General features: G+C 53.8%; 2 protein-coding genes across 2 annotated transcripts; one reads left to right on the top strand and one right to left on the bottom strand.

Annotated features, from left to right (window-relative positions):
* Window positions 1–430: 430 nt before the first annotated feature.
* RAD21L1 (RAD21 cohesin complex component like 1) lies at window positions 431–14,413 on the bottom strand (the record flags this gene model as incomplete). The annotated part of the gene is made up of 13 exons (XM_082325703.1): window positions 431–619; window positions 1,989–2,066; window positions 2,805–2,891; window positions 3,617–3,756; window positions 4,525–4,627; window positions 5,991–6,220; window positions 7,226–7,339; window positions 8,298–8,399; window positions 9,015–9,200; window positions 9,595–9,701; window positions 11,163–11,262; window positions 12,585–12,714; window positions 14,270–14,413. 13 exons carry the CDS (start codon window positions 14,411–14,413, stop codon window positions 431–433), a joined length of 1,710 nt encoding a protein of 569 aa, XP_082181829.1.
* Window positions 14,414–18,983: 4,570 nt separating this feature from the next.
* TMEM74B (transmembrane protein 74B) lies at window positions 18,984–21,075 on the top strand (the record flags this gene model as incomplete). The annotated part of the gene is made up of 2 exons (XM_082325704.1): window positions 18,984–19,157; window positions 20,569–21,075. The coding sequence occupies 2 exons, from the start codon at window positions 18,984–18,986 to the stop codon at window positions 21,073–21,075; spliced, it is 681 nt and encodes a 226-aa protein (XP_082181830.1).
* Window positions 21,076–23,879: the final 2,804 nt, after the last annotated feature.

Consider the following 23,879-nt stretch of genomic DNA (forward strand, 5'->3'; position numbering starts at 1 on the left):
TCTTTTGATAAAGAGAGCTTAACAGACTTCGCTTACTGGTGGCGTTAGGTAACTAACCCACACGGGCCTCGCTGAAAATGATTCAACCGCCAAAGCTGGTCTGTGCGAAAGGTTTTTTAAGGCTTTTCATAAAATCCCTGACAATGTAAATCTATTATGTCGAATATGTATTTTAGCTGTATTTTATTAACAGAATAAGCAACTGCTCATCATATAAACATATATATTAAAAATTAACATACTAGTGAACACCTTGGCAGCCAGTACCGGAGCAGCACGCCTGTACTGGCGGTTCTGGGCGGGGGTGTAAAGAGCCCTGCTCAGTTACCGCGGTTTGACAAGGCTTTCAACCGTTTTTCCAGGAAATACATTTGCTGAAAAATTTAGAATACGATTTCTTTTTATCAGCTTGCCCGACTGCGGCAGGATTTCAGCGAGCGTGGCACACGGGGCCGAGGGTGGCTGTAACGTCGGCAAAGGGAGCGCTCTGGCTGAGCTCGATAACCGACTGCTTCTTCAGAACGAGGAAGATGTAAAACGTGGCTGCAGCTTCTTTCCGGTTGTTTTGCCGGCAGAGCTCCCGTAAACTGACCGAACGCACGCCCGATCTCTTCAGGTGCTGCGGAAGGGAGACAAGAAAATCGGTCAGGTCAGCTTCGCTGCCAGTAAAACCAGATCCCATCAAGCCTGAACCGAAGCGTGCGGCTGGGAGTGAATATTTTCTGCTCGAACGCCTCGAATAGGGTCTGATCTCGGCATTTGCGTTTATAGAAGTGGCTCTTAACGCTTTATTGCCATAATACTGCCAGCACCAACATATGTCGCTAACATCTACATACGCCCGCGGTTCCAGTGAATTCAGTGAAGCTGTACTGAGGCACGCGATGAAGCGCGTCCGTCACGGCTCGTGTGGTTCAAACCAATAAAAATCATTGCGCGCCCTGTTCTTTGGCTACAGAGCACCAGCAGCACAGCCACAGCTCGCTGACTGTTATTATTTCTTGGTTTTGAATGGCTACGCTTCTATGTAAGGATTTATTTCTGTGCGTTGCACAGAACCTTTGAAATAGGTTCCATAAAATAATCTTAAAAAACCCCAAGGCGGCTGCGGAGGCAAACTCCGGCACGAGGGAGGAGCAAGGCTTGGATGAATGGCTGCTGTGCTTTGCGCCTTCCTCCCCTCTCCGTTCAGCCCTGTGGCACGTTGCATTAGAGGAGTGACCTGAAGGAAAAATAACTTTTTGCTGGGTTTTTTCTACCCACCCCCAAGCAGCCCAACGCTGAAGCACCAAAACGCTCGTCCAGGCGGAAAGGAAGGAACCGCACCGAGCCGTTAGGCCAAGGGTTTGGACATTCGGCACCAGGGCAGCCCGGGCTGGCCCCTGTCGGTACGGCACATGCTGTCACACGTTACAGCTTCACCACCTGCACAAGGATTTCTGCAAGAAAAGCAGAATAAGCCTTCCCGATGCAAAGGCTATGCTCGCTGCTAAATTTCAAGCACCTTGAAAGCACGGGGGCATTAAAACCTCTTAAAGAAGGCATTCCCGGCTTTCGTTTGAGTATAACCCTCCCTCATTTCCCTAGCCTTCATCTCGGAAACGGCTCAGGCAGATGCACAGCCAATCGATGGCACCCTGCAGTGCCCAGCTGAGATCGGCAGCCTGGGAGCAGCCAGGAACTGGGGTTTGCAGAGACACTCCAGGGCATACTCATAGAAGGAAGAGAGCGAGGGCTTAGCGTTACAGCAACGCTGCCGTGGAAGCAAACGTTCAGAAAATTCTAGTGATTCCAGCAGCTGTGGGAGAGGACACCGCGTCAGGCACTCAGAATCCTGGTTTTCTCCATAAATACCCAGGAAAAGGCAGTTATGTGCTGCACGAGAGGCAGCAATATGATTAACAGTACAAGGAGGAGATTTTCCAACACGGCCCAGCTGAAATCAACACCTGGTTTTAGCACCTAATTACAAAATCCAGCACTGGTACCTGTAAAGTTTGTAATAACTGAAGAGTTCTTTTGCTCCACCTTATTTCTTCGCTGTCTTTACCGTCCCTCGTTAGCTCCTGGAGGGGAAACAGGACAGAAGGTTAGACAGCATGTGTAAAAAGTCGCGCACCGTGATGATAAAAAGGACAAGAGTTGTAGCCTAATTGAAAATCCAGCTGGAGATGGGCATTTGGATGGCCCTGCTCGGGGTATTTGGGACCTCTGACGCCTCTGCGGTCATACGAGGCTGTGTGAAACAGAGAAAAGATTGCTCACTACGTTCTTTCCGCTACAAAGAGACAGGGCCGGTGCAACAACACCACGTTCGGTACCACAAAAGCGGTCCCGGTGAGCCCTGGGGAGGCAGCTTCACAGCAAGATACTGTTCTGCACGACTGGGATTCTGACAGTACTTGTACTGATCGGGGCCAAAAAGGATGCTCAGAAATTTGGCTTTAGGTTTTGGGCTTAACCTCCGAAGTCGACAGGGAAGACTGCCCTTGTTTCAGAGTGCCCGAGCATCCTCGCAGCCAGTAGGCTCAGGCAGTTTCCTTCTTACAGGAAGCACAATCTCTAAACAAGGAGCTGTCTCCCGCGCAGGCTACAACCTGTGAATGCTGGAATACACATATCCCCCATCATCAAGCCATTAAAGTTTCTGACTGGCAAAACAGGTACTAAAGATGACGTTGGCACACCAAAAGTCACGGTAAGTCTGTGATGCCATCACTTTTTTTTTTTTTTTTAATATCTCTGAGAAAGAACACAGCTCTGTTCTGAAATAACCCAGAGTGGGCAGGGGCGAGTACACGTACATTTGTCAACTCCGCTCGCTGTATTTCAGCTCCTTGGCCCAGCGAGTTGTTCGCCAGTGAGGAGCTCTCGGAGAAGGCCGCTCCGTTCTGCGGTTAGAACGGAAAGGACCATCAATAGGCGTTACCACTTACGCATACAGTGTCACTCTCAGTTACGTACTTCTGCTCAAAGAATTTATTAAAGTGTTCCAAAAATTATTTCACAGTTGCTTTTTCTACCACGTCTTTTCTCACATAGGGAAGGACCCTGCTGTAGGATTTATCCTGCCGTAGGATTTATCCTGCAGCCGGGTCTACACCCACGGCTCCGTTCAGGCACAGAGCCTACGTTTTCTGCTGCCGTTAGGTCCGATTTTGTCATTCTTTTTCAACTTTAATGAGCCTCATGATCTCTAAAGAATCCCCTTTCATGTTAGCCTAAATACAGACAGCAGAAACGGATAATGCTATTGCTTGAGTACTTCCTCAATTGGAGACAGAAAAGATCATTTTTATCCTTTATAAAGATGATTATTTCTTCAGCACAAAGAGGCTATATTTCACGTTAAAGTTCCGTTTACACTTAGTGATTAGACTCTAATCTATACTGATTAATAGACGTTTTAATTAATAGCTCAATTCATGGTAAGAATCTCCCAAAGTGCCTATAAATAAACTTTCATGACACAAGCTACTTAATGCTCTCTCGGCTGGCTCTAGCATTCTTTTCGAACATATATTAGTAATTTCTTAATGTCATTTAAATGGAACCCTAGCATAAAATGAAAGCAATAAATACATTCAGGTCTCTAAAATGGAAGGAAACTGCTCACTATAGTTTCACCACAGTTATCATCGGTTTCATTTCTGTTATTCTGTGATGTCAACATAAACGAATAATTTCTAATATTTCTCTCAGTCTCTGAATGAGCTGACTCCTGCAGGTAACTCGGCTCTTCTACTATCAGCATCTCTGTATTAATAAAGAAACAAGGTTTAAGAGGAAATTACTGTGAATCGCTGTCCTTCAAACAAGATTGAAAAACAAAACTCACACCCTAGTTAGCAATCTTTGAGAGTAAGAGCCTGACTGAGTAAATATAGAATAAACATAATTCCCAACGGGAGCACGGAAGAAGAACCTTCCAAGGAAGTTTTTCCTTTTCTACAAGTCGACTTTATGGACTCGCAGGCGGTGGGTTTGCGGGTTAACTGCTGAGGCCGCCATACAGAACGTGTCTCCAGCGGAGCAAAGGAGCGAAAGCAGACACATCATCTTCCCAGGAGATCTAAAATGGGGCATTTCTTCTTGCTTGGTATTAACCGAAACACAATCTTCAAGGTACAAACAGAAGTTATTTACATGAATTTGGAAATTTGGAGAGCGGTTTGGTTAAACTCAGAATAAGCGGGAAGCTTTTTTTAGTTAAAAAAAAAAAAAAAACAACAACAAACAAATCTGCACCAAAGGTGAGACCAAAAATACCTCCTTATGCCACAAGGAAGCGAAAGACTTGCATTTCATCTCTGATCTAAGGAACAAAAGAACAGCAAAGTACTTATAAAAACAAAAAACCTTCTTTTATATAATTAACAGCCAACTTCCGTAACGTTTAACTTTTTTGGCCTTTGATTTGTAGAATACCGCACACAAACACTGTGCACGTGTGTCTCAACCATTATGTAAAACCGAAAATATATTGTAAGAGCTAATTCTGCAATGACAGAATCAAAACATTACCTGCGGTATCTTGCTCTTTTCTTGTTTCTTCCATGTCAGGCTCCCTCTGTATTCCATTTCTTCTCATCTTAAATCCATGACTCTTGAAGCATTTTGCAAACAGCTGAAAACAATTATTTTTATTTGTTTGCTTTCAGAATTTCATGTTAGATTATTTGCAAACCTCAACACAAAGGTATGACTATGAGCTGTATATTAATTACTGCAACCTAGAACGTAGAGATTTGAATTAGGTCATTCCGACAACCTGCAATTTTTTAAAGAGAGTAATTTCCTTCTGCAGCTTCAACTTTGGCATTGAACTCCATGAAGAAACATCTTAGGAACAGCTTGGATCGTTTTTCCTTGAAGCCAGCCAGTAAGGAGGGATGAAAGAAAAAAACCCATCTGCAGTTATCTGTGTGTGGATTTCTCTCCCCATGTACCGGGGCGCGAGGAGTTTTCATCCTCATAAAGAACAAGCTGTAATTCTGCGTCTCGACTCTAAGGGAAGCTGTGCTGCTGCACCGAACCCGCGGAGCCGCTTGCCTGCAGGCCCTGCCTCCCGCATCTCCCCACGCCACGCAGCAGAAGAAACACTGCAATTAACGGAAGGCTGCTGCACAGAGTTTACGCCGTATCTTTCCGGATCACCTTGTATACACGGTGATCTCTATCTTAACACCAGCCCTAACCTTCCAGCTTCTTTGAATGATCTGTCAGATGCTACCTGGGGACAGGAGAGGCTTTGATAGAGCCTATTTCCGTGAAACAAGTAGGCTGTCTGGTGCAAAAAGAGCAGTGAGGTCCACGGCCCCAGGGAAGGGTGGTCTGGCCCAGCCCGCTAGCCCAAGTGGCAGAGCAGTCAGGAACCTCTTGGTCCTCTGAAAGACAAGTCCCTGGCTGCTCTCCAGCTGGCAGCTTAATCTCTAATTGGGAAAGTACAAAAGAAATTGGCATACCATCTTTCCAAAGCCATTAACAGTATAATAATAACAACAACGTTTAAGCCTGGTGTACCTTTAAAGTAAATGTAGCAGACAGATGTGGTCCCATATTGATCACAGAGCAGAAACAAACCAGAAAATAACAAACCAAAGTGGAAAGTAGCAAAGAAATGGACAGACATCTACGAAGCTGAGTATCAGCGTACAGCCAGGAGCCGGTATGTGAAATGAACCGGCGGCTCTCAACTTTGTCATTTTTCACTTGTTGTTGGAGCGCGGGAGGGCCGCGAGCTCTGCAGATGGGCTTTCTGATGAAGCAATTAGTGGTGTGTATGCAAATTGTGTATGCAATTGAGTATGCAAATAATCACCAGGTGCCCAACTGACCTCTACTGCAAAACAATACTTCCAATGATGCTACGCGCCTGCTGTTTGCTAGGAGTTCACGTAAAACCAAGCCGGCAAAATCTCTCACCGTTAGCTCCTAGATGTGCAACACCTACACAGTGCCATAAAACCCTGCAAGGGACCGATCTTTACCGTTTGCAGCTCAGCATGAACCACGGGCTGTGTAGCGTGGGACAGGAGTTTATCCACGCCTCCCGATTTCTTCCACAGCATTGTTTTTTTTGTCGGGGGTGCGAGGTCTAAGGTAGCAAGGATGTCCGTGCAGTTGTTAAGTTGGTTGTATATAGCGTTGCAGCTGAGCTCCTTGTCTACATCCACAAGCAACTTCCTCTTTCTTTTATTTTTTTTCCTCTTGGTAACAGCTAAATGAAGTATTAAAAAAAAAACCAAACACGTAAGCACAAAAAAGCGCACTGTGAATCAAACGGAGAGGCCGCTGACCTCCTGAAGCGCCGCACAGACCTGAAAATCAAAGTACAAGTACATGGGCCATTTCTCCAAAAGTTTTCGTGAAGCATACTGGTTGTATTCTTGCGCAGGAAGTTCACATATGTTTAATTACGGAAGACATATGACTATGGTACTAAAGAACCGGGAACATGAGGAGTTAATGAGAACACATGATATACCAAAGGACTGAATAATCCATCTTTAATCCATCAGGAAGTTAATTGTTCCAAGAACTGCTGATGTACTCAACAAGTTTCATTACCCCATAATTAATATCTGCGTTTGTCGGTTTAATCCTTTAGCAATTTCATTAAGATGTACGTAGTAAACACAAAAGAAAGACACAGCTTTGTTATACAGCCATAACTTCCTGAATATTCTTTTGGCAGGCGGAAAATGCCAGTGTTCTAAATACCGGCATCAACATGAACTTGTTTATTTGCTAACAGCCAAAACAATAGGTGACGTTTAGATTTACTCACAGAAGAAATGAAACATTTTTCTTTTTGGATCTTATGAAAGTCAAAAGTTCACAAACCAAAATTTTACCAAGGCCTGGAAGTTTTAAGATTGTTATTTTACACATAAAAATCACTGATGTGTCGCTAGCAATAACAGTTCTTCAGCTGAAACTTCAGTAACGCCCATGCACAGGCCGGGCTTGCACTGCTAGCAGAACTGCAGAGCAACAAAACTCGATTTGGTGTGTGAAAGAAAGTGTAAGCAGAGCTTTGGGCAGATCAGGTGAATAACCCCGTACTGGTTTTGTGTAATAGTTACCATCAAACAGAACTCTGACAGCAGGAGCAGGTGAAGTCTAAAGTGGCAATCATCCGTTTCGCAAATATTTTCACTAACAAGAAGAAAAACAAACTTAGTAACACAAACATGCAGCAAGAAACTGGTCAAGTTCTGACCTGTATCATCAACCGGCTCAAGCACAAATCCTTCTTCTTCTTTCAACAAAAATATTGTTTCATTTGTCAGATGACTTCCTTTCTTACTGGTGGCGTCGCCGCAGTTGGACTCAACTATAAGACAACCCAGCAAATAATGCAAATTAAACCAAAAGTTTACAAGAGGGAATAGTTTCTCAATCTCACGACACAGCATGATATCAGACAAAAAAGATCAGAATTAGAAAACTATGATTTTTGTCTATAATCTCGCAGTCACTTTAACCGGTAATAACGGGCACTGGTGCTGCTCGTAGTCTGCACTGCGCGCCTGCCTTTGCTGACACCAGAAGCTGTACGACTGGGTGGCGGAGCAGAGCGAAGAACGGATCTGGAGGAAAACCCACCTGACGAGAAGTGTTTAGGGGGAAAAGTGTTTCGTTTCAATACGTATCTGTTCCCAGATCCAGGCAACCGCTGGGCAGCGTGGGCATTTCTGCCAGCGTAAAAGGAACGGGTAGTACCAGGCCTAGTGCAAGGCGGGGCAAGTGCCACTGTTTCCCTTTGAAGCTGTTCCAGAATTCTCCGTTTTAAAGTAACAGCGTGATGGGGGTATAAGGGTTGAAGATATAAAAAAATTCCAGAAACGCTTTTCAAAAATTAATTTCATTGCCATCAAACCAAAAGACGACTAACAACACCTTTATGAACTACTAAAGCGACATTTATCACTGAAATACGAAGCCAGCAATATTTATAGGTCAAGTTCAAAGTTACAGCATACCCATTCGGTTTCCTTTCTGCTACAAAAGGGATACCACGCTGCGTAAGCAGCGGGGCGGCTCCACAGCGTATCCCAGAGGAGATCATCTAAAGTAGTCCTAAGCAATGTCAAGTTACAAAGCTAGAATTCCTAGGTCAAATTAAATTACACCTAAAATGCTGGATGAAGCGCATTAGGAAAAAAGCAGAATAAAGGAACAAAGGAAAAGGGCAGAGGATATTATACAAAGTGGAATGTGAGCGACTTTAGGCATCGATACAGGACTGGAGGGCTCGTGTGAGTACGACGGAGCGGACGCTGCAAACTCACCGGCTGTGCTGGTCTCCGGCAGATCTTGTGACAGAGGACGTTCTTCCTCCATATCAAGAATGTCTTTATCCAGGCCATTTTGCTCATCCCTCAACAGGATTTCTTAAATACAAAATGCATAGTTTTAATCATTCTAAGCCTTAGTAGTCATGAAATAGCCTGATACAGCCTGATGTCACTTATTTAAGGTTAATTCCGTGCAAGCGAAAATTGCTCAGCTTCCACAGATGGCTGCCAACGATAGGCCTGCCTTCAACAGGACAAAAAGGAGAAGGTTAGGCTTAATTTTGAGATTTCCACCTTTTCTTTGAAAAGTAGGATATCGATATTGTTTAAAAGGTATAAATCTATAAAGGTTTACTCTAAACCATAAAGATGGAGAAGCTACTTTGCTGCCTTTGTTATTTCAGCAATAAGGATAAAAGTGCTGCAGTATTTCACCTTTGAAAATATAAATCAAATTGCTAAACATTAAGTATGAATTGAATGCCTTTAATTCTAAAAAAACTGAAATATCTCCTTTAACACAATTTTGCTTGGCAATGTCTAAGCGAGCATAGATTTAGCGACAAGCAGAAAAAAAGGAAGCATGAAAACAACAAAAAGTAGAGAATTTATGTTTGAAAACAGTCACTTTCGTGCTGTCTTGTTTGTTTTCCTGTAAGAAGAAAAATATTTGGAAAGAAACTAACTCTGTTTGTCTGTGGCAAACCCTACCAATCATGTCTGCAGCATCCTCCTCGTCCCCGAAACAGTCGTGCTCAAAGCAGTAAGTATCTTCACGCGGTGCAGACTTGTCTCCGTTCGCGCTGGCAGAGTTGTGATCAGCCACAAGGCTGTTGCTGCTCATTAAGATGCTGCCGTCAAAGAGGCTCTGTTTTCTTAGTGCATCTGGTTCTTCGTCTGAATAAACACAGAATTTCTGATGCTTCATCTGCCTGAGTTCTTGAAACACATACTTAGCCATTTCCTAATTTTTCAAATAATTTTTAAAAGATTGTAAGAGATCCCGTACCTCAAATGGAATAAACAGTAAACAATTTTAGCTACTTCAGTAAAAAGCAGAAAATGTTGGGGTTTATTCTTAGTCTCCGATATCATATTATATTACTTAGGCAGAGTACTTACACAAAAAATTAAGCGTGAGATAGTACGACAGGCCAATCAGCGCAAGCGTGAAACAAATGCACTTTTAATAATAGCTTTTTCACATGTGGAGAGGACTCGCACTGTACAAAATTTTGCATAAAACACACTTTTCCTTATGGACTATTTCTAATTTCTCAACTTCTCTCACCAAAGTTTCTATCACAGAGAAGTATATTGCTTTCGTAATCCTCTGTAAGTGTGATGTCTTCAGCTCTGCTCTGATTCAAGGTAAAATGTTCAGCAACATCAATGGCACTGATGAAAAAAACATTATACAAAATATAGGGTGAACTGAAACCCATTGACCATTTAGCTGGAATGTGAAAACTTGCTTCTAAACAGTCTTCAATCCTCACGTTTTACCATAAACCCCCAAAAGACAGCTTGTTTTCTATGGCATTGGAAGTACCCCGGCTGATCCTCACTTCTGTGGAGAGAGAACAACTGTTTCCCAAAGCTATTTGCCATTTAAGGTTTTATTGATAAAATCTACTGCTTTGAATTGCCTCTAAAGGCCAAAAATAAGCATATGGAAAACAGGTGCTATAGGTTTATTAAAATTGATACCTCTAAGCAAGCAGGCAGCTGCCGCCTTTGCTAGCCAAAGTTTCTAGGCAGTCTCCAACGTACGTTGTAGAGTGAAGACTGAACGTGCGCTGTCCGTAACAGCCCGGTAGCTGGGGAGCGGTCCGCGAGGAGCGGGGAGCGTTTGGCTAACTGACCTTTGAAATACTCCCCGCACCTGCAGCTCCATGAACAAATGATCCCGAACAGCCAGCAGCCCCCTCCCGAAACAGCAGACACGTGTATGACGAGGGAAGCACCCCTCCTCCTCTCCATATTTCATATTTTTCTACTCCCTTTTGCCAGTAAACTCGGGCTTGTGTGAGTTTGTTCACATCCAAGCCCTGCTATCTACCAGACACTTGTCACATAGGAAGCATCTGATTAGCGTAACACCGTCATCTGTAAATCAAACCACACGGACTCTTTGGGGAGGCAGAAAAGGCACACTTTACAAATTTAGCACACTGAGGTACTTGAATAAATAGCATTACGTCACAGCTGTGCTTACAAAATACTAACCACTGACAGATCCCATCAAACTGCATTTCTGATGAGGTACAGAGGAAGCCCCTGGACCTTTGGAGGCATCAGAGCCATCAGGAACATGTCTTGGCCTCCTGCTTTTTATCCGTTTTTCTACATTAATCCTGACTCGTGTCAGAAAAGCCAAGGAAATATGCTGGCTTTTCATCGGGAGCCAAGCTGCCTACTGCTGATAAAGTACCCCGGCCCCAAAGAGCAACGGAGCAGAAATTAAATGCAGTCGCACAATGGAGCAGTACAACCCTGCGAGGTTACTAGCCAGAGCTTCCTCCGTCTCACAACAGGATTTATACTAACGTTTATATCTTCTCTTGAGGTCAGTAAGCTGTTCGCAGGCTTCACTCAGTCAATTTAAAATTAGAAAATCCCGAAGTTTAAGTGCAACACAGTATTTCATTGTAAAGGTCTGTCGATGAAACGGGCTTTGAGGAGCTCTACAAAAGCACAGTTCCTGTGACTGTGGCTTTGTAAAGCCGACTCGGAATTTAGGAGAATTCAGTTATCAAATCAAAACAATTCCATCCGAGTCTTGATCAGATAACAGCAAGGATGTCTTTTACTTCTGAAAATACTAAAATAGTGAATAAAAACTAGGGAAGCATTTACTTTAAATCAGGTAGCGGCGTTTCAAAATCATGGAATTCTTCAGGTAATGTAATGGACTGATAAGCAGCCTCAAAGTTCTCTTCTGGAAGGTCAACAAGTCCTAAAAGAAACAGACAACGTAACAAAATAAGTATCAATAAAATAGAAGTAATGATGTTCTCCCAAGTACGCATACGACGACTATAAACCTGTCAGGAAGGTCTGCTGCCGTTCTAAATACCAGGAAGGTAAAGCTTAGGCACTTTGTCAACAGGACTCCAAAGCGGAATTAAAACCCTTAGTTTGCACGTGCCTTAGAAGCTGTATTTTTTACAGACAGGTACAGAAGAACCTGCTGCTACAGGGCCTGAAATACTGTAAATACATTGGGTTTATGAACAGCCACTTTACGTCCCTGAAAGATTCTCACAGCTGACATTTAGCCTAGAGCCTTTCACACCACTTCAGATGAATTACTGCGGTTTCTTTTTCTCTCCAGTGCCTGTGTAACGCTGTTCTCCAGCATCAAATAATTATGAAGTGAGAGTGCAAGTACGCGGTAATCAGAGAATCCTGGAACAATTCGGGTGAGAAGGGAGTTCTGAAAGTCATCTAATCCAACCTTTTGCTCAAAACAGGGTTAATTTCTAAGTCAAATCACTTCTGACTGTTGCTGCTGGTGGAGATTCCACAGCACCCCCGGACAGCCTGTTCCAGCGTTTTACCAATTCCGCTGAGATTTTTTCCCCCCCTTATGTCTAGGAGGAGTCTCCCTTCCCGCAGTTGTGACTGTTGTGTCTTGGGTTTGTGCCGTGCAGTCCTCTATGAGCTACTGTAGTATCTATTCAAAATCGATAGTACAGTGTACTTATCCGAAGGGTTTCTTCTAGAGATTTCCAAATGTTTCCAAATATTAACTAATCCTGATCGTATCCTGGAGAATAACGTAGACATTCACTATTCTGCAACCAGACCAGGTCACAAAGCACGTTAAGGCTGGCAATAGGCGCTGGGGTCCTGCGCTTTGCCTTTTTTTAGACAACAGTGCCTCCCCGTTCGGTGCCGAAGTACGACAAACGTCAGCCCTGCCGTCGTCTCTGCTCCCTCCTCGCTGGCTACATGGCTAGAGCTCAAAACACAGTCAGATCTGGCACTAACACACTGCTAGACATGTTGTTGGTGTCACCAGAAATTAATTATCTAGCAACGGAGGCTGAATTCAAGCTGCTTCTCACAAGACCACTTAAGATACTGCTTCTTTTAAAGGAGCCAAAGACCTGAAACGGCGTCAAATTAAGCCAGCCTACCCGTCAGCAGCAGGCACCACTAAGTTCCATTTCCTTTGGGCTCAATAATATGTATTTAAGAGAAATATCCAAAATTAACTTTTAAAACGAGAGCTGTGAAGGACACCAATGGAAAAATGCAGAATTCTGTACCTACCTGGGCGAAAGGCTGTCTTCATTTTTGTCAAAGCTTCACTACAGTCTGCCAAGAGGTACTTCGCTTTCCTGTGGTAAATCCGCACCACTCCGAGGAGTAAGTGTCCAGAGGTTCGCAGAGCTATTGTAAACTTCGGTGATGACATAAAAAAAGTTATTCAGGAGTTAGTATTTTTGGCAAAAAACATTAAAATGAAAATGTTACACAGCAGTAACAGAGTTCCAAAATACGCTGGTACAGAGCTCTATGAAATTCAGCTTCGTACTGATACAGAGCATCGTAAACAGCAATGAATTTTCAGAGCCAGGAACTTCTAATTGCTTCTGTTCCTAAACGTCGCCATGCCGAAGCACGAGTCCTGAACTGATGCTCGTACTTGACCTAAAACATCTCAGCTGGCCGCCAAGGAACAGTGTAACACATCCTGAAACAGAAAGTAGCTGCGCGTGTTCTAGTATTTGACCCTGTGGTTATTTAAGTGAGCAGACATCATACCTATGCCCTTATTTATGCAAATAAAGGCCGTAACTATGCCCTTATTTATGCAAAGTCTCCCTGCACCAAGCACACTCCACGTGCTCACGCTGGTGCTAGACAGGAGAGCACGCGAGGGAAAGCAGAGGGTACTCAACTAATACCTTTCGGAAAAGACTTCCCAATAATATCAAGATCATTTTAACAACATTCAGTCAGCCGTAACCCATGCAAGGCAGGCAGGGAAATTCAGGCTATCAAATATCAAGCAGGTGTTTTCATGGGGAAAAGAAAAAAATCTGCTTGCACCAGCTGAAAGCCTTGGATCTCCTGAGCCATCGATTAGTGACAGTGCAACGCGTTCCTCGCTGTTCCCTTGGATGCAACCGCAACGGCGAGGCCAAGGACTGAGTCACGGGTACTTGACTGCCTGCATCTGCGCTTGCTTGAGTCATACCTCATCTGCGACACGCAGAGGACTTCAGCCTCCGGGTCTCTTCATAACAAGTCTCTCACAAGGACTACGTACGCTTAATTATATATTTAACGGCTTGTCATGGGGGACCTGGAAGAAGTCCACTGAAAGCGGAAGGATGGTTACAATATGTCAAAAGTTGTTTATTATAAGATCAGCAAAAGCATTCTCCTCAGATGGTCTGTGTACAATTTCACGTCAGTTTTCTTAGTCCATTGACTTCGGTTAAGCAGCTGACTTCTCGATCTTTTTCAGGCGATTTCCTCAAATACCAGCATTTCCCAAATTGTGTGGAGCAATACCTACGGCTGGCACTCAAAGGCTCCGAAGAAAGACCGGCGCTACCGCTGACGGGCTCGCCTCGCCTCGGGAGCGGCTCAAACCCACGCGCCGCCATCCCTCGGCCAGCGGTGCCCACGGAGAGCTCCATCGCTGTGCGGAAAAAGGCGCTGGAATATACTGGGGTAACGCTGCCTTGCACCGTACGTAAATGTATGCCACAGAGAGCCAGGAGTAAAATAGCAAGGAAAATATTCATATAATGTCATTTAACAGGATGGAGATTTTGTCCGAGTGGGAGCTGAATAAAATCAGCGTAGTTTACCTCACACTGGTTTTGAAATAGCCACAAATTTGTCCTAAAGCAAGTCTCCATGATAGCAACACTCCTGTCCCCTACAGAAGACGAACACCTCTACCCAGACCTTACCAGAAGACACCTCATTTAGGAGCATACCTTTGGCGAGATGATCTTTTCAACGGTAGTCTCTAAATTGCACTCAAATACATGAGCTTTGGTGAGCTTCTTCTCCCAGTGGGCAGCAAGCCATATTTTGGCCAACGGCCCGCGCTTGTTGACGAGCAAATGCATGTAGAACATGGCGCCTGCCGCCACCTCCCTGCGCTCTCCCAACGGGAGAGGGGTCCTGGGGCGCGAAGCGGGAACAGGGATTGAGCGGGACCCTGAGGGGATGGGGGGATCCAGCCGGGCGCTGAGGGGATGAGGGGATTTACTGGGACCCTGAGGGGATGGGGGGATTTAGCGGAACCTGAGGGGATGGGGGGATCCAAGGGGATGAGGGGATCCAAGGGGATCCAGCCGGGCACTGAGGGGATGGGGGGTTTTACTGGGACCTGAGGGGATCCAAGGGGATGAGGGGATCCAAGGGGATCCAGCCGGGCACTGAGGGGATGGGGGGCTTTACTGGGACCTGAGGGGATGCGGGGATCCAAGGAGATGGGGGAATTTAGCGGGATCTTAGGTGATGGGGGGGACCCAGCTGGGCGCTGAGGGGATGGAAGGGATTTAGCAGGACCTGAGGGGATGGGGGGATCCAAGAGGATGGGAGGATTTAGTGGGACCTGAGGGAATGAGGGGATCCAAGGGGACAGGGGGATTTATCGGGACCTGAGGGGATGGGGCGACGCAGCTGGGTGCTGAGGGGACGGGGGGATTTAGCGGGATCTGAGGGGATGGGGACACCCAGGCGGGTGCTGAGGCAATGAGGGGGGGGTTTAGCGGGATCCTGATGGGATGAGGGGATCCAAGGGGACAGGGGGATTTAGTGGGACCCAGGCGGGCGCTGAGGAATCGGAGGGTTCCGCGGGGCCCTGAGGAGCGGAGGGCGCCGAGGGGACCCGGGGGGGCGCCGCGGGTGCTGAGGGGCCCGGGGGCGGAGCGGGGCCCGGCGGCGCCTCCCTGCGCGCTCCCGCCAAAAGGGCGGGAGTCCGGCCCGGCCCGGCCCGGCCCCCGCAGCGGAGCGGGGGCTCCCGGGCTCCCCGGCCCGCAGCCCCCCGGTCCCGCAGCCCCCCGGCCGCCTTTGCGGGGGCAGCCGCCGGCCGTGGCCTCCGCAGCGGCCGGGCTCGCTGTCGCGCCGCTGTGCGGAGGCCTGGGGCTGCGGGGCTGCAGGGGAGGCGGTTCCCGGGGCCTCCCAGGCGGGGACCTGCTGCTACGGCTCTCGGTGCGAATAAATCCATCGCCTTCCTGCGCCTAACGGGGAGCATCGCCGGCAGCACGATGCCGCTCACCCTATTTTACGTTCCTGTGGATGGAGAGCACCTCCCCAGCACCCTCCTCCTCCTCCTCCTCCTCCTCCCCACCTCTTTCCCCCTTGACGCTGTAAAAGCCCACCTGGGCTCACCACCATCTCCTCCTCCGCAGGCGAGCAGGTCCCGCGTAGCCGCGGGCACGGCTGATAGAGCTGTGTGGGTGAAGAAAACCTGCAGAAGGAAGAAAAATGGGCTTCAGGCCTGATCTCTGCGCCGGGGACGCAGGTGCGCAGCCACCGAGGAAGAGGCAGCACGTTTGCACACACAAGCACGCTCACATGTCACCAGCCGGAGGAAAAAAAAGGTTTATCAACCTCTGCTTTACACTTTCCGTGCTTTGCTTTATATTCAGGCAGAGCACAGCGAGCCTCCTGTGCTCCCGAGGCACAGCCCAGCGCATCGGCGGTTGCCATATCACAAGGCACCTGTGGTTCTCCCCAGCTCCCCAGCGGCCTGGTGTTAGCTGAAGTTAATTAGATCTCAATTATCACCAGGAAAATTTTGAGCCTCTTCCCAGCATGGCTCTGCAGCTGGCCTTAGTAGAAGGCAGGGCTCTGTCCCTCCGGCCGCCTTTGGGCAGAGCTGGTACCCGGGGCTGGGACGTCGCCATCTGGGGAGGGAGCGGGGTTTCTGCTATAAAACCCCCTTGGAGCGATGCGTCCCCAATGGGGACCTGGAGGAGCCGCCCGCGAGCCCCGAAGCAGGCATCCCCTGCGCTTGCGAGGGCACCGATCCTGCCCTGGCACCCAGCACCCTGCGAGAGGGAAACAACGCGCAGCGGTGCCCCGCTGTGCCGGCTGCGGCCCTGCCCGGTGCCGAGGCCGGTTTGCAGCCCCGGGGTGCGGAGCCAGCCCTGCCTGCCTTGCTGGTGGCAACAGCTCCCGGGGGCAGTTTGCAGGATCAGAAACCCCGCGGGCAGCCGGCACTGCGCGTGTGTCCTCGGGTGCGCGGGGAGCACCGGGGTGCCGCGTCCGTGGCACGCAGGGACCGGCTGTGCCAGGAGGAGAGGCCGCAGTGTGCCAGGCACCTCTGGTCCTTGCAAACCGCTGGATGTCCCCGCCGGTGCGGAGCCAGCAGCTGGCTCCCGAACTGCCTGGCTGCTTTTTCCCTGACCTCCAAGTCACCTTGAGCCATGCTGGCTGCAGGCGTTTGCTCTGCCGTGGGATGCTGTGAATACTAAGGAGGCAGGAATGAAACTTCACCTCCGCAGCGGGGCTGGATCAGGGTCAGGTGTGCAGCCGTGCACACCCCAAAACTGGGCTGTGCTGCACGGGTGTGCGCTGGAGGGGCCCGGAGGGACAGAGTCGTGTCCACCGCCCTCCCAGCTCCCTCCCGTTCCTGCTCCCGCTGTCTCCTCTGCTGGCTTGGCGCTCCCGTTTGCTGTCCCTCTCATCCCCATTTAATCATTTTGGCCAAGCAGCAGCATGTCCCCGTCCCCGTCCGCCCTGTCCCCCCGCTCCCTTGCCCTGCTCTGTCTCCCTCCCTCTTCTTTCCATTTCTTTCCAAGCCCTCAGTCTCTCCCCTCCAGCGCTCCTGCAGATTCATTGTGAATTTTGGCAGTGCTGTCTCTGACCTTGGCTGTCTCCCTCCTCTCTTTGCTCCTGCGCTGGCAGCATAAATCTTGGCTGTCTCCATCTCTCCTCCCCTTCCCTCGGTCCCAGCGCCCTGGGGATGGAGCGGCCCTTGCAGCCCCCAGCCCCAGGCTCAGCCGCCTCGGGCCGGGGCCGGGGCAGCTTTCGGGCTGCCCGCCCCGCGCCCTCCAGCCCTACGAAGGCCTGAGGCCATCTCCCAGCTCCCATCCGGCAATGGCAGCGGGACCCAGGGGCGGCACAGCGAAAGCAGCGACGCGTGCAGGATGCCTCCCTCCATCCCATCCATTGCAGGTGTCCTCTCGAGCACGTCTGTGGGTTTGGGGTGCAGGAGCAGCGCCCCGGCTGACACGGCACCCTGACCCCGCGGCAGAGCGCGGCACCGACCCGACTGCCGCACCAGCTGCCGCCGCGCTCGCAGGCTCGCCCCTGCCTGTGCACGAAGGCAGGAGGGAGCCACGGCATGGACGGCTCTGCCTCTGCCCCCTGAGCCCCCAGCCCCGCGGGGGTCCCAGCCTCGGCACCCCGGGGACCCCTGGGTGCATCATCGGCCACAGGGTTTGGGTGCCCCGAAACGGGGGGCTTGACCACGGCTCTGCTCAGGAGCAGACCGGCGGCGTTTCTGTTTCTCCCGGGGAATTTGGCGATGCTGAGGCAGCAGGCCCCGGCGCTGGCGCGCTCCCCTCCCGGCCCCGCTCCTGCCTGCCCGTCTGTTCGCAGGGACGTGCCCGCCTGCTCCAGATCCATCTTTTCCTGCTGATTCGGGACAATCTGTGTCCCGTGACCTACTTGTCTCCAAGCATCTTCTGCCTTCCTGCGGAGTGGGTTGGTACTAAAGCCTCTCTAAATGTGGTTAACGTGTCAGGATGCACTTACATTTATTTTTAATTCTGCTTCTTTCTCGGCCCACTTCTGGATGCATCCCCGGGGACGCTGTGCTGGGAAGCCTCTGCGTTTCGACACAGGGCAATGAGAGGAGACGGGAGCAGCAAGCGGGTGGGTCGCAGCACGCACAACCTCCGCTGCAAACTTAAAAAATAATAAAATCATGTGTATCCCTGTCCCTGCCACGGCACAAGGTGGCCCTGCCGCAGCTTGGGGACCGGAGGCACCGCGGGTCGGTCCCTTTTCGGGTAATGCCCCGCAACCCTGGAGGGTGCCGGTCAGCACCAGCCGCGATCTGAGCGCATCGCAGTGGGGGACGCGGGGAACCTGCAAACCCATTTTGCCGAGCTAAACAAACCATTAAACTAGACAGCAAACCTCCCAGCAAACCTTGGAGGAAAATTTAAAAAATGGGAGAAAATGGCTAAAAATTATCCAGAGGTTAATTTTGAACAGAAACTTTAGAGTTTAATGAGGGAGATGTCCAAGGAAGGATAATGTCACCCATCGTCAACCCGCTGAGCAGCAGTGGCACGAGCCAAGCTGGCCCTGCCGGGCCCCTGCCAGCACCAGCGGCTGGATGGGTGCGGGCTGAGCCGGCCCGACTCCCCCAGAAAACGCAAATGCACCTTTTATTTCTGCGTGCGTCCCCCCTAACCTCTCTGAACCTCTTTGATCAGGTTTAGCTGTGTTTGACAGAGACTTCAGAGAAAGTCCCTGCCTGCGTCATGAAACCGGTGGCAGGAGACTCCCATCTGCCGACACCACGCAGGAAAATGCCCCAGCACCGTGGGTGGAAGGACTCGCCGTGCGGGGGGCGAGGGCGCAGGGCATGGGGGGCTCAGGGCCACCCAGCTCGGGGCGAGCTTGCCCAGCACCGCCACCGGCGCCTCATCACCTAGCGCAACGACGGCTGAGCTCGCGAAGATGCTGGAGGCATGTGAATGTGCTGAAGGGAACCGCAACGTGATGGACAAATCTTCCCGGCAGCTTTCAGCAGCCCACCCGCTATCGCTCGGGATTTACATCCACAAGCCCATCTCCGGGCACCGTTCCAAACGCGGAAATAGCACACGTCGTATTAACAAACGAGCTAAAAGCGTGCTGCTGCCAGCAGGTCGCTGCTGGGGCTCAGGCCCGCATCCAGTTTCAGGTCGGCGAGAAGCGGAGCGGGCACTAACACAGGCGCCCTGTGAAAAATCGGAATAAACGGCGCGGCGAGAGGCGGGGGTGAAGGGGGGGCTCTGTGCCGCGGGGCTGCGGTGGGACCGCGGGGGCCAGCCCGGCTGGGGGGGGCTCTGGGCAGCGGGCACTGCCACGGGCTCTTCTGTGGCCGGCTGGAGCCTCTCGTGCCTGGCCCAAGCCCAGGTCGAGCCCTGGACGTTTCCCCAGGGCTGCGGGGGCAGGCTTGGCCCTTGCGGGGGCTGCGGGTGGGCAGCCGGCCGGGGGGAGCGCTCCCCGCTGCGTTCAGGGCTGCGGGACGGGGGCTGCAGTCCCAGCGCCCCCAGCCCGGCTCTGCCCCGGCTCCCCAGCGCGGCCGGCCGGTTGTGGGGTGCCCAGCCCGCGCCCCATGGGCACGTCCCCCGGGCCCCCCCCCGGGTCACCCCCCCCCCCCCGAGGGTCCCGGTGCTCTCGGGGGGTGCACGGAGGGGTCCCCGTTGCAGGCGGGGCGTGCCCAGAAGGTGCGGGGGTGCAAGCGGGCGGGTGCGGACGCGCGTGCCCCCGGGGCTGCCCGCCGCACGCGGGTGCGTGCGCAGCGGCTGCGGGCGGCGGCGGGGCCGGCACCGGGGGCGCCCCCCGCCCGCCGCCGCGGCGGCCCCGGCCCCGGCCCCGGGAGCCGGGGAGGCGGCGGGGGTAGGCAGCCCGGCGCGGGGGACCGGGGAGGGAGGACAGCTCGGGGCGGGCACCGGCGGGGCGGGCAGACCGAGGTGGGACCGGAGAAGCGGGAGCGGAGCCCGGTGTGGGGGATCGGGGCCCCAGCCCGGTGCGGGGAGCGGGGGAAGCGGGCGGGGAGCGGCTGGGTGCGCTCCGGGGGACCGGGGGAGGAAGCGGGTCCGGGGGGGGGGGGGGTCAGCCCGGTTCGGGGAGGAGGAGACCCGGGGAGGGGGGGGCACCCGGTTCGGGGAGGCAGGTGCCGGGTCCAGGGAAGGGGAGCAGCCCGGTGCGGGGACCCGGGAGGCGCCCGGTGCGGGTAGGCGGGATCCCGGGCGCAGCAGCAACCCGGCTGGGGGACCCGGGGGGTGGGTTCGGCAGCGCGGTGCGGGGGGTCGGGTCCGGGAGGGGGAGCATCCCGGTGCGGGGGGTCGGGTCCGGTTCGGGGAGGAAAGCGCGGTCCGGGGGGTCGGGTCCGGTTCGGGGGGACAGCGCGGTGCGGGGGGTCGGGTCCGGTTCGGGGGAGCATCCCGGTGCGGGGGGTCGGGTCCGGTTCGGGGGGACAGCCCGGTGCGGGGACCCGGCTCCGGTTCGGGGGCGCATCCCGGTCGGGGTCCGCCGCTCACCTCTGGCCGCGCAGGCCGGCGGCGGCTCCATGGCGGCCCCGCGGGCGGCGGAGCTGCGGAGCCCGGGCGAGGCGGCGGCGGCGGCGGCGGCGGCGGGGGGCGGGCGCGGCCCGGTGGGGCCCGGCGCGGGCCCGGGGCTGGCGCTGGCGCTGGGCTGCGCGCTGAGCGGCGCGGCGCTGGTGGTGCTGGCGGGGGCCGTGCCGCGGGCGGCGCGCCCCGACCCGGCGGTGCCGGCGAGGCAGATGGAGCGGCTGGAGGAGCGGGCGGCTCGGCTGCGGGCCCGCCTCGACCGCTGCACCGTGGCCGGGCTGGCGCTGCTGGCCCTGGGAGGGCTACTGCTCGCCGCCCTGCTGCTGGCCGCCGCCGCCGCCCGCCGCCGCGCTCGGGCCGCCCGCCGCACCGGTGGCACCTACGGCTCCGTGAGGCTGCGGATGCGGAGGGTGTCGGCCGAGGGGACGCGGGCGCTGCTGGAGAGCCAGCTCAGCCCCCCGCCCCAGCCCCCCGAGGGGCCGGGCTCGTAGCCCCGCACGCCCCGGGGACCCCGCGCCGCCCCGGGGACCCCGCGCCGCCGGCAGAAGCGGGGCTCCCCTCGCCGCGCCCTGACACCAACGCCGTCTGGTGAGGCTTCGCCCACGCCCGTCCGGCGGCCTCCGGCCACCTTCCCTGCCTGCCCGGACCCTTCTCGGATGGGGCTCCCGTCCGGCAGCGCCGGGGCGACGCAGCTTTGGGATGCCCTGCTGACCCCACCGCCAGCACCGGGGCAGCGTGGCCGCCGGACGCCCCGCTCGCCTCCCCGGCACCCTCCTGGACGGGGTCCTGCCCGCCAGCACCGGGGCAGCGGCACCTTCGAGACGCCCGTGGGATTTCGTGCCGTGGCCGGTTGCAGCCTGGGCTGGACGCGAGGCCGAGCTCCCTGCCGCTGCCACAGCCGGCTCCTTCCCAGCAGCCGGGGCCTGGGGCCGGCTGCTCCTCTTCGGGATGGAGCTTCTCATTTTCTGCCGTCAGCGACCTTTCTTAGCAATAGTTTCTTGTAAAACTCTGTGGTGCAGAGTTGGGGCTTGCACCGCTCCGGGCAGAAGAGGAGACAGCAAGCGTGACCGCCGTCTGTGCGGCAGGGTCCAGCCCCCCGCCACCCCCTTGCACCCCACCAGCCCCACGCCGGAGAGCGGGATGAAGGCCAGGACACACACCCACACCGTGCCGAGCATCCCGCTCCCACCAGCAGCCCCGGAACGGCCTCCTCAGAAATCACGGTGCTCTGTCTGGAGGAGAGGGGACAATTCCCGACACCTCGAAACGATGCGGTTCTCCTGTTCCCGTGTCAGACGGGCAGCTCTGCCGCCAGGGCGCCCGCGCGCGAGCCTTTGTGCTGATCGCGAGAGCCATTGTCTGCGTCCTGAAGGGAAAATTGCACCTCGGGAATTAAACATGAAGCATCATTAAAGCACAACGTTCTGTGGAAAGAAAAATCCGTATGAGCAGGATGCTGAGAAAGGGAAATAATTCTCCCATAGGAAAATGCAGACCCACAAAAGGTGGTGTTTGTCATGAACCGCCACCAGGGTTTAATCCATCCCATAAATTATGCGCTTCACATGTTTCCAGGCGGAGACAAATCTGTCCAGACAGCCTGACACAAGAGGAAAGTCATTTTTACACACGGTGCGATTGCCTGGGTCAGGTTTTATTTCAGGGCTTCCAGTGTCCCCCTCGGACGCCGGGCACGGCATCCCCTGCCCGGCGTTTTCACGTCTAACGCTTCGCAGCCCCTCTGCCCGTCACTGCCTCGCCCGGCCACGCTCCGTGTTGATGGTAGGGTCCCGGGAAACAACCTGGAATGGCCTCGCGCCCGCGGCCCCGGCGCCCTGGCGCCTTTCCCTGGGGTTAAACCACGCTTGGGGCGAAATGGGCGGCTGTGCTCCGCCGTCCCCCGCAGCCCCGGGGCGAGCGGCCGCCAGCGGGGCCCGCGGGGCCAAACGAAGGGCCCAAGCAGGGCAGGGGGAGCAAATGCCATCGCGGCTGTCGTGGAGGGGCCGATCCCAGGGCGGGGGGGCACGCCAGGGGAGGAAGGGGAGGACGGGGAGGAAGGCTCTCGCGCGGGGTCTGCCGGGGGATCCATGTGTGTTCGCAGGGAGAGAGGAAGGCAGAAGCCCCTCCCGCAGCTCTCAGCGCTGGCCCCGCGAGCCTGGATTAGAAAATAAACCCATTAGAGGGAGAAATCGTCCTCATCCGTTTTTGTCACTTTAAGTAAGATGGAAGGGATCTTTCCAGGAGGAAACGCTGAGCCTGCTTGGAGTTGCCGCTGCCGAGCACCTGCTTCGTGTGGGTGTGGGAAACGCTCCGTGGGTCAGGGCGCGAGGCTGCTCTGCGGGAAGCGGCCGTCGTTGCTTTGTCGGCGCGTTGCTGGGCTGTCGCTTGAGGACCTGCAGGCCCGGGGGGAAGCCTCTCCACTGAGACAGAGAGATTTAAGGGGAACGAAGAGCGTTGAGGAAGGAGTGCCATTAAAGAAGCTCATCGAGAGCTCCAGGACTGGGAAGCGATTTCGTACAGAGACCCCCCCGGGCTGAGGCAGAGGGTGGCTGCGGCGGGGGGACACGGAGCTGCCGGCGGCCCCGGAGCCGCTCGGCCCCGCGCCGCAGCTGGCTGCCCCGCAGTTCCTCCCTGCGTCGGCCTGGCCGCCCCTTCGTCGCTCCCGGCGGGCTGATGCTGTGCAGCCGGGGGGGTGAGGGTCATTGGCCCCTCCGCACAGGGGGGTCCCAGGGCTTTGCCCACCCATGGGAATTAGGTGCTGGTGGGTGGGTGGGACGCAGCTTTGGGATACCCCAGAAGTGCCCCCCGTCCCCTGGGAACGCTCCCCATTCCCCTGCAGCGAAACCGGCCCGCTGAGAGAGCGTTTCACCCCTACGTGCCATTTCTGGATCCTCTCCGGTTTCTGTGGGAGAAGCCGGTTTTGCCGGAGGAGGTGGGAGGTGCGGGATGGGCAGTGGGGAGCAGCGGGCGGCACCGTGCCCAGCCGGAGGGGAAGGGCCCTGCTGAAGGGGCACCGAGGGCACAATGGCTGACAGACGCCAGCCCCGGCCCCGCTGCCTTCCTGTAGAGCTGGGGACAACGGCGGCTGCCTCGTGCTTCGCACCGCTGCAGCCCGGGCACGTAGCCCCGACACCACGGGGACGGGCAGCACGGCCGCAGCCAGAGGCGCCGGGCAGGGTAATGCCACTGCACCGGGCCACGAGTGTGGCGCAAGGGCAGGGAGGTGGCGGGCAGCGCGTCCTCATCCCCCTGCTCAGCACGGAGGTCGCCAGTGCCCCGGCTCCGGGCTTTGGGG

The sequence above is a fragment of the Platalea leucorodia genome (assembly GCF_965183815.1).
Source record: "Platalea leucorodia genome assembly, chromosome: 13".
In the NCBI taxonomy this organism is placed as follows: Eukaryota; Metazoa; Chordata; class Aves; order Pelecaniformes; family Threskiornithidae; genus Platalea; species Platalea leucorodia.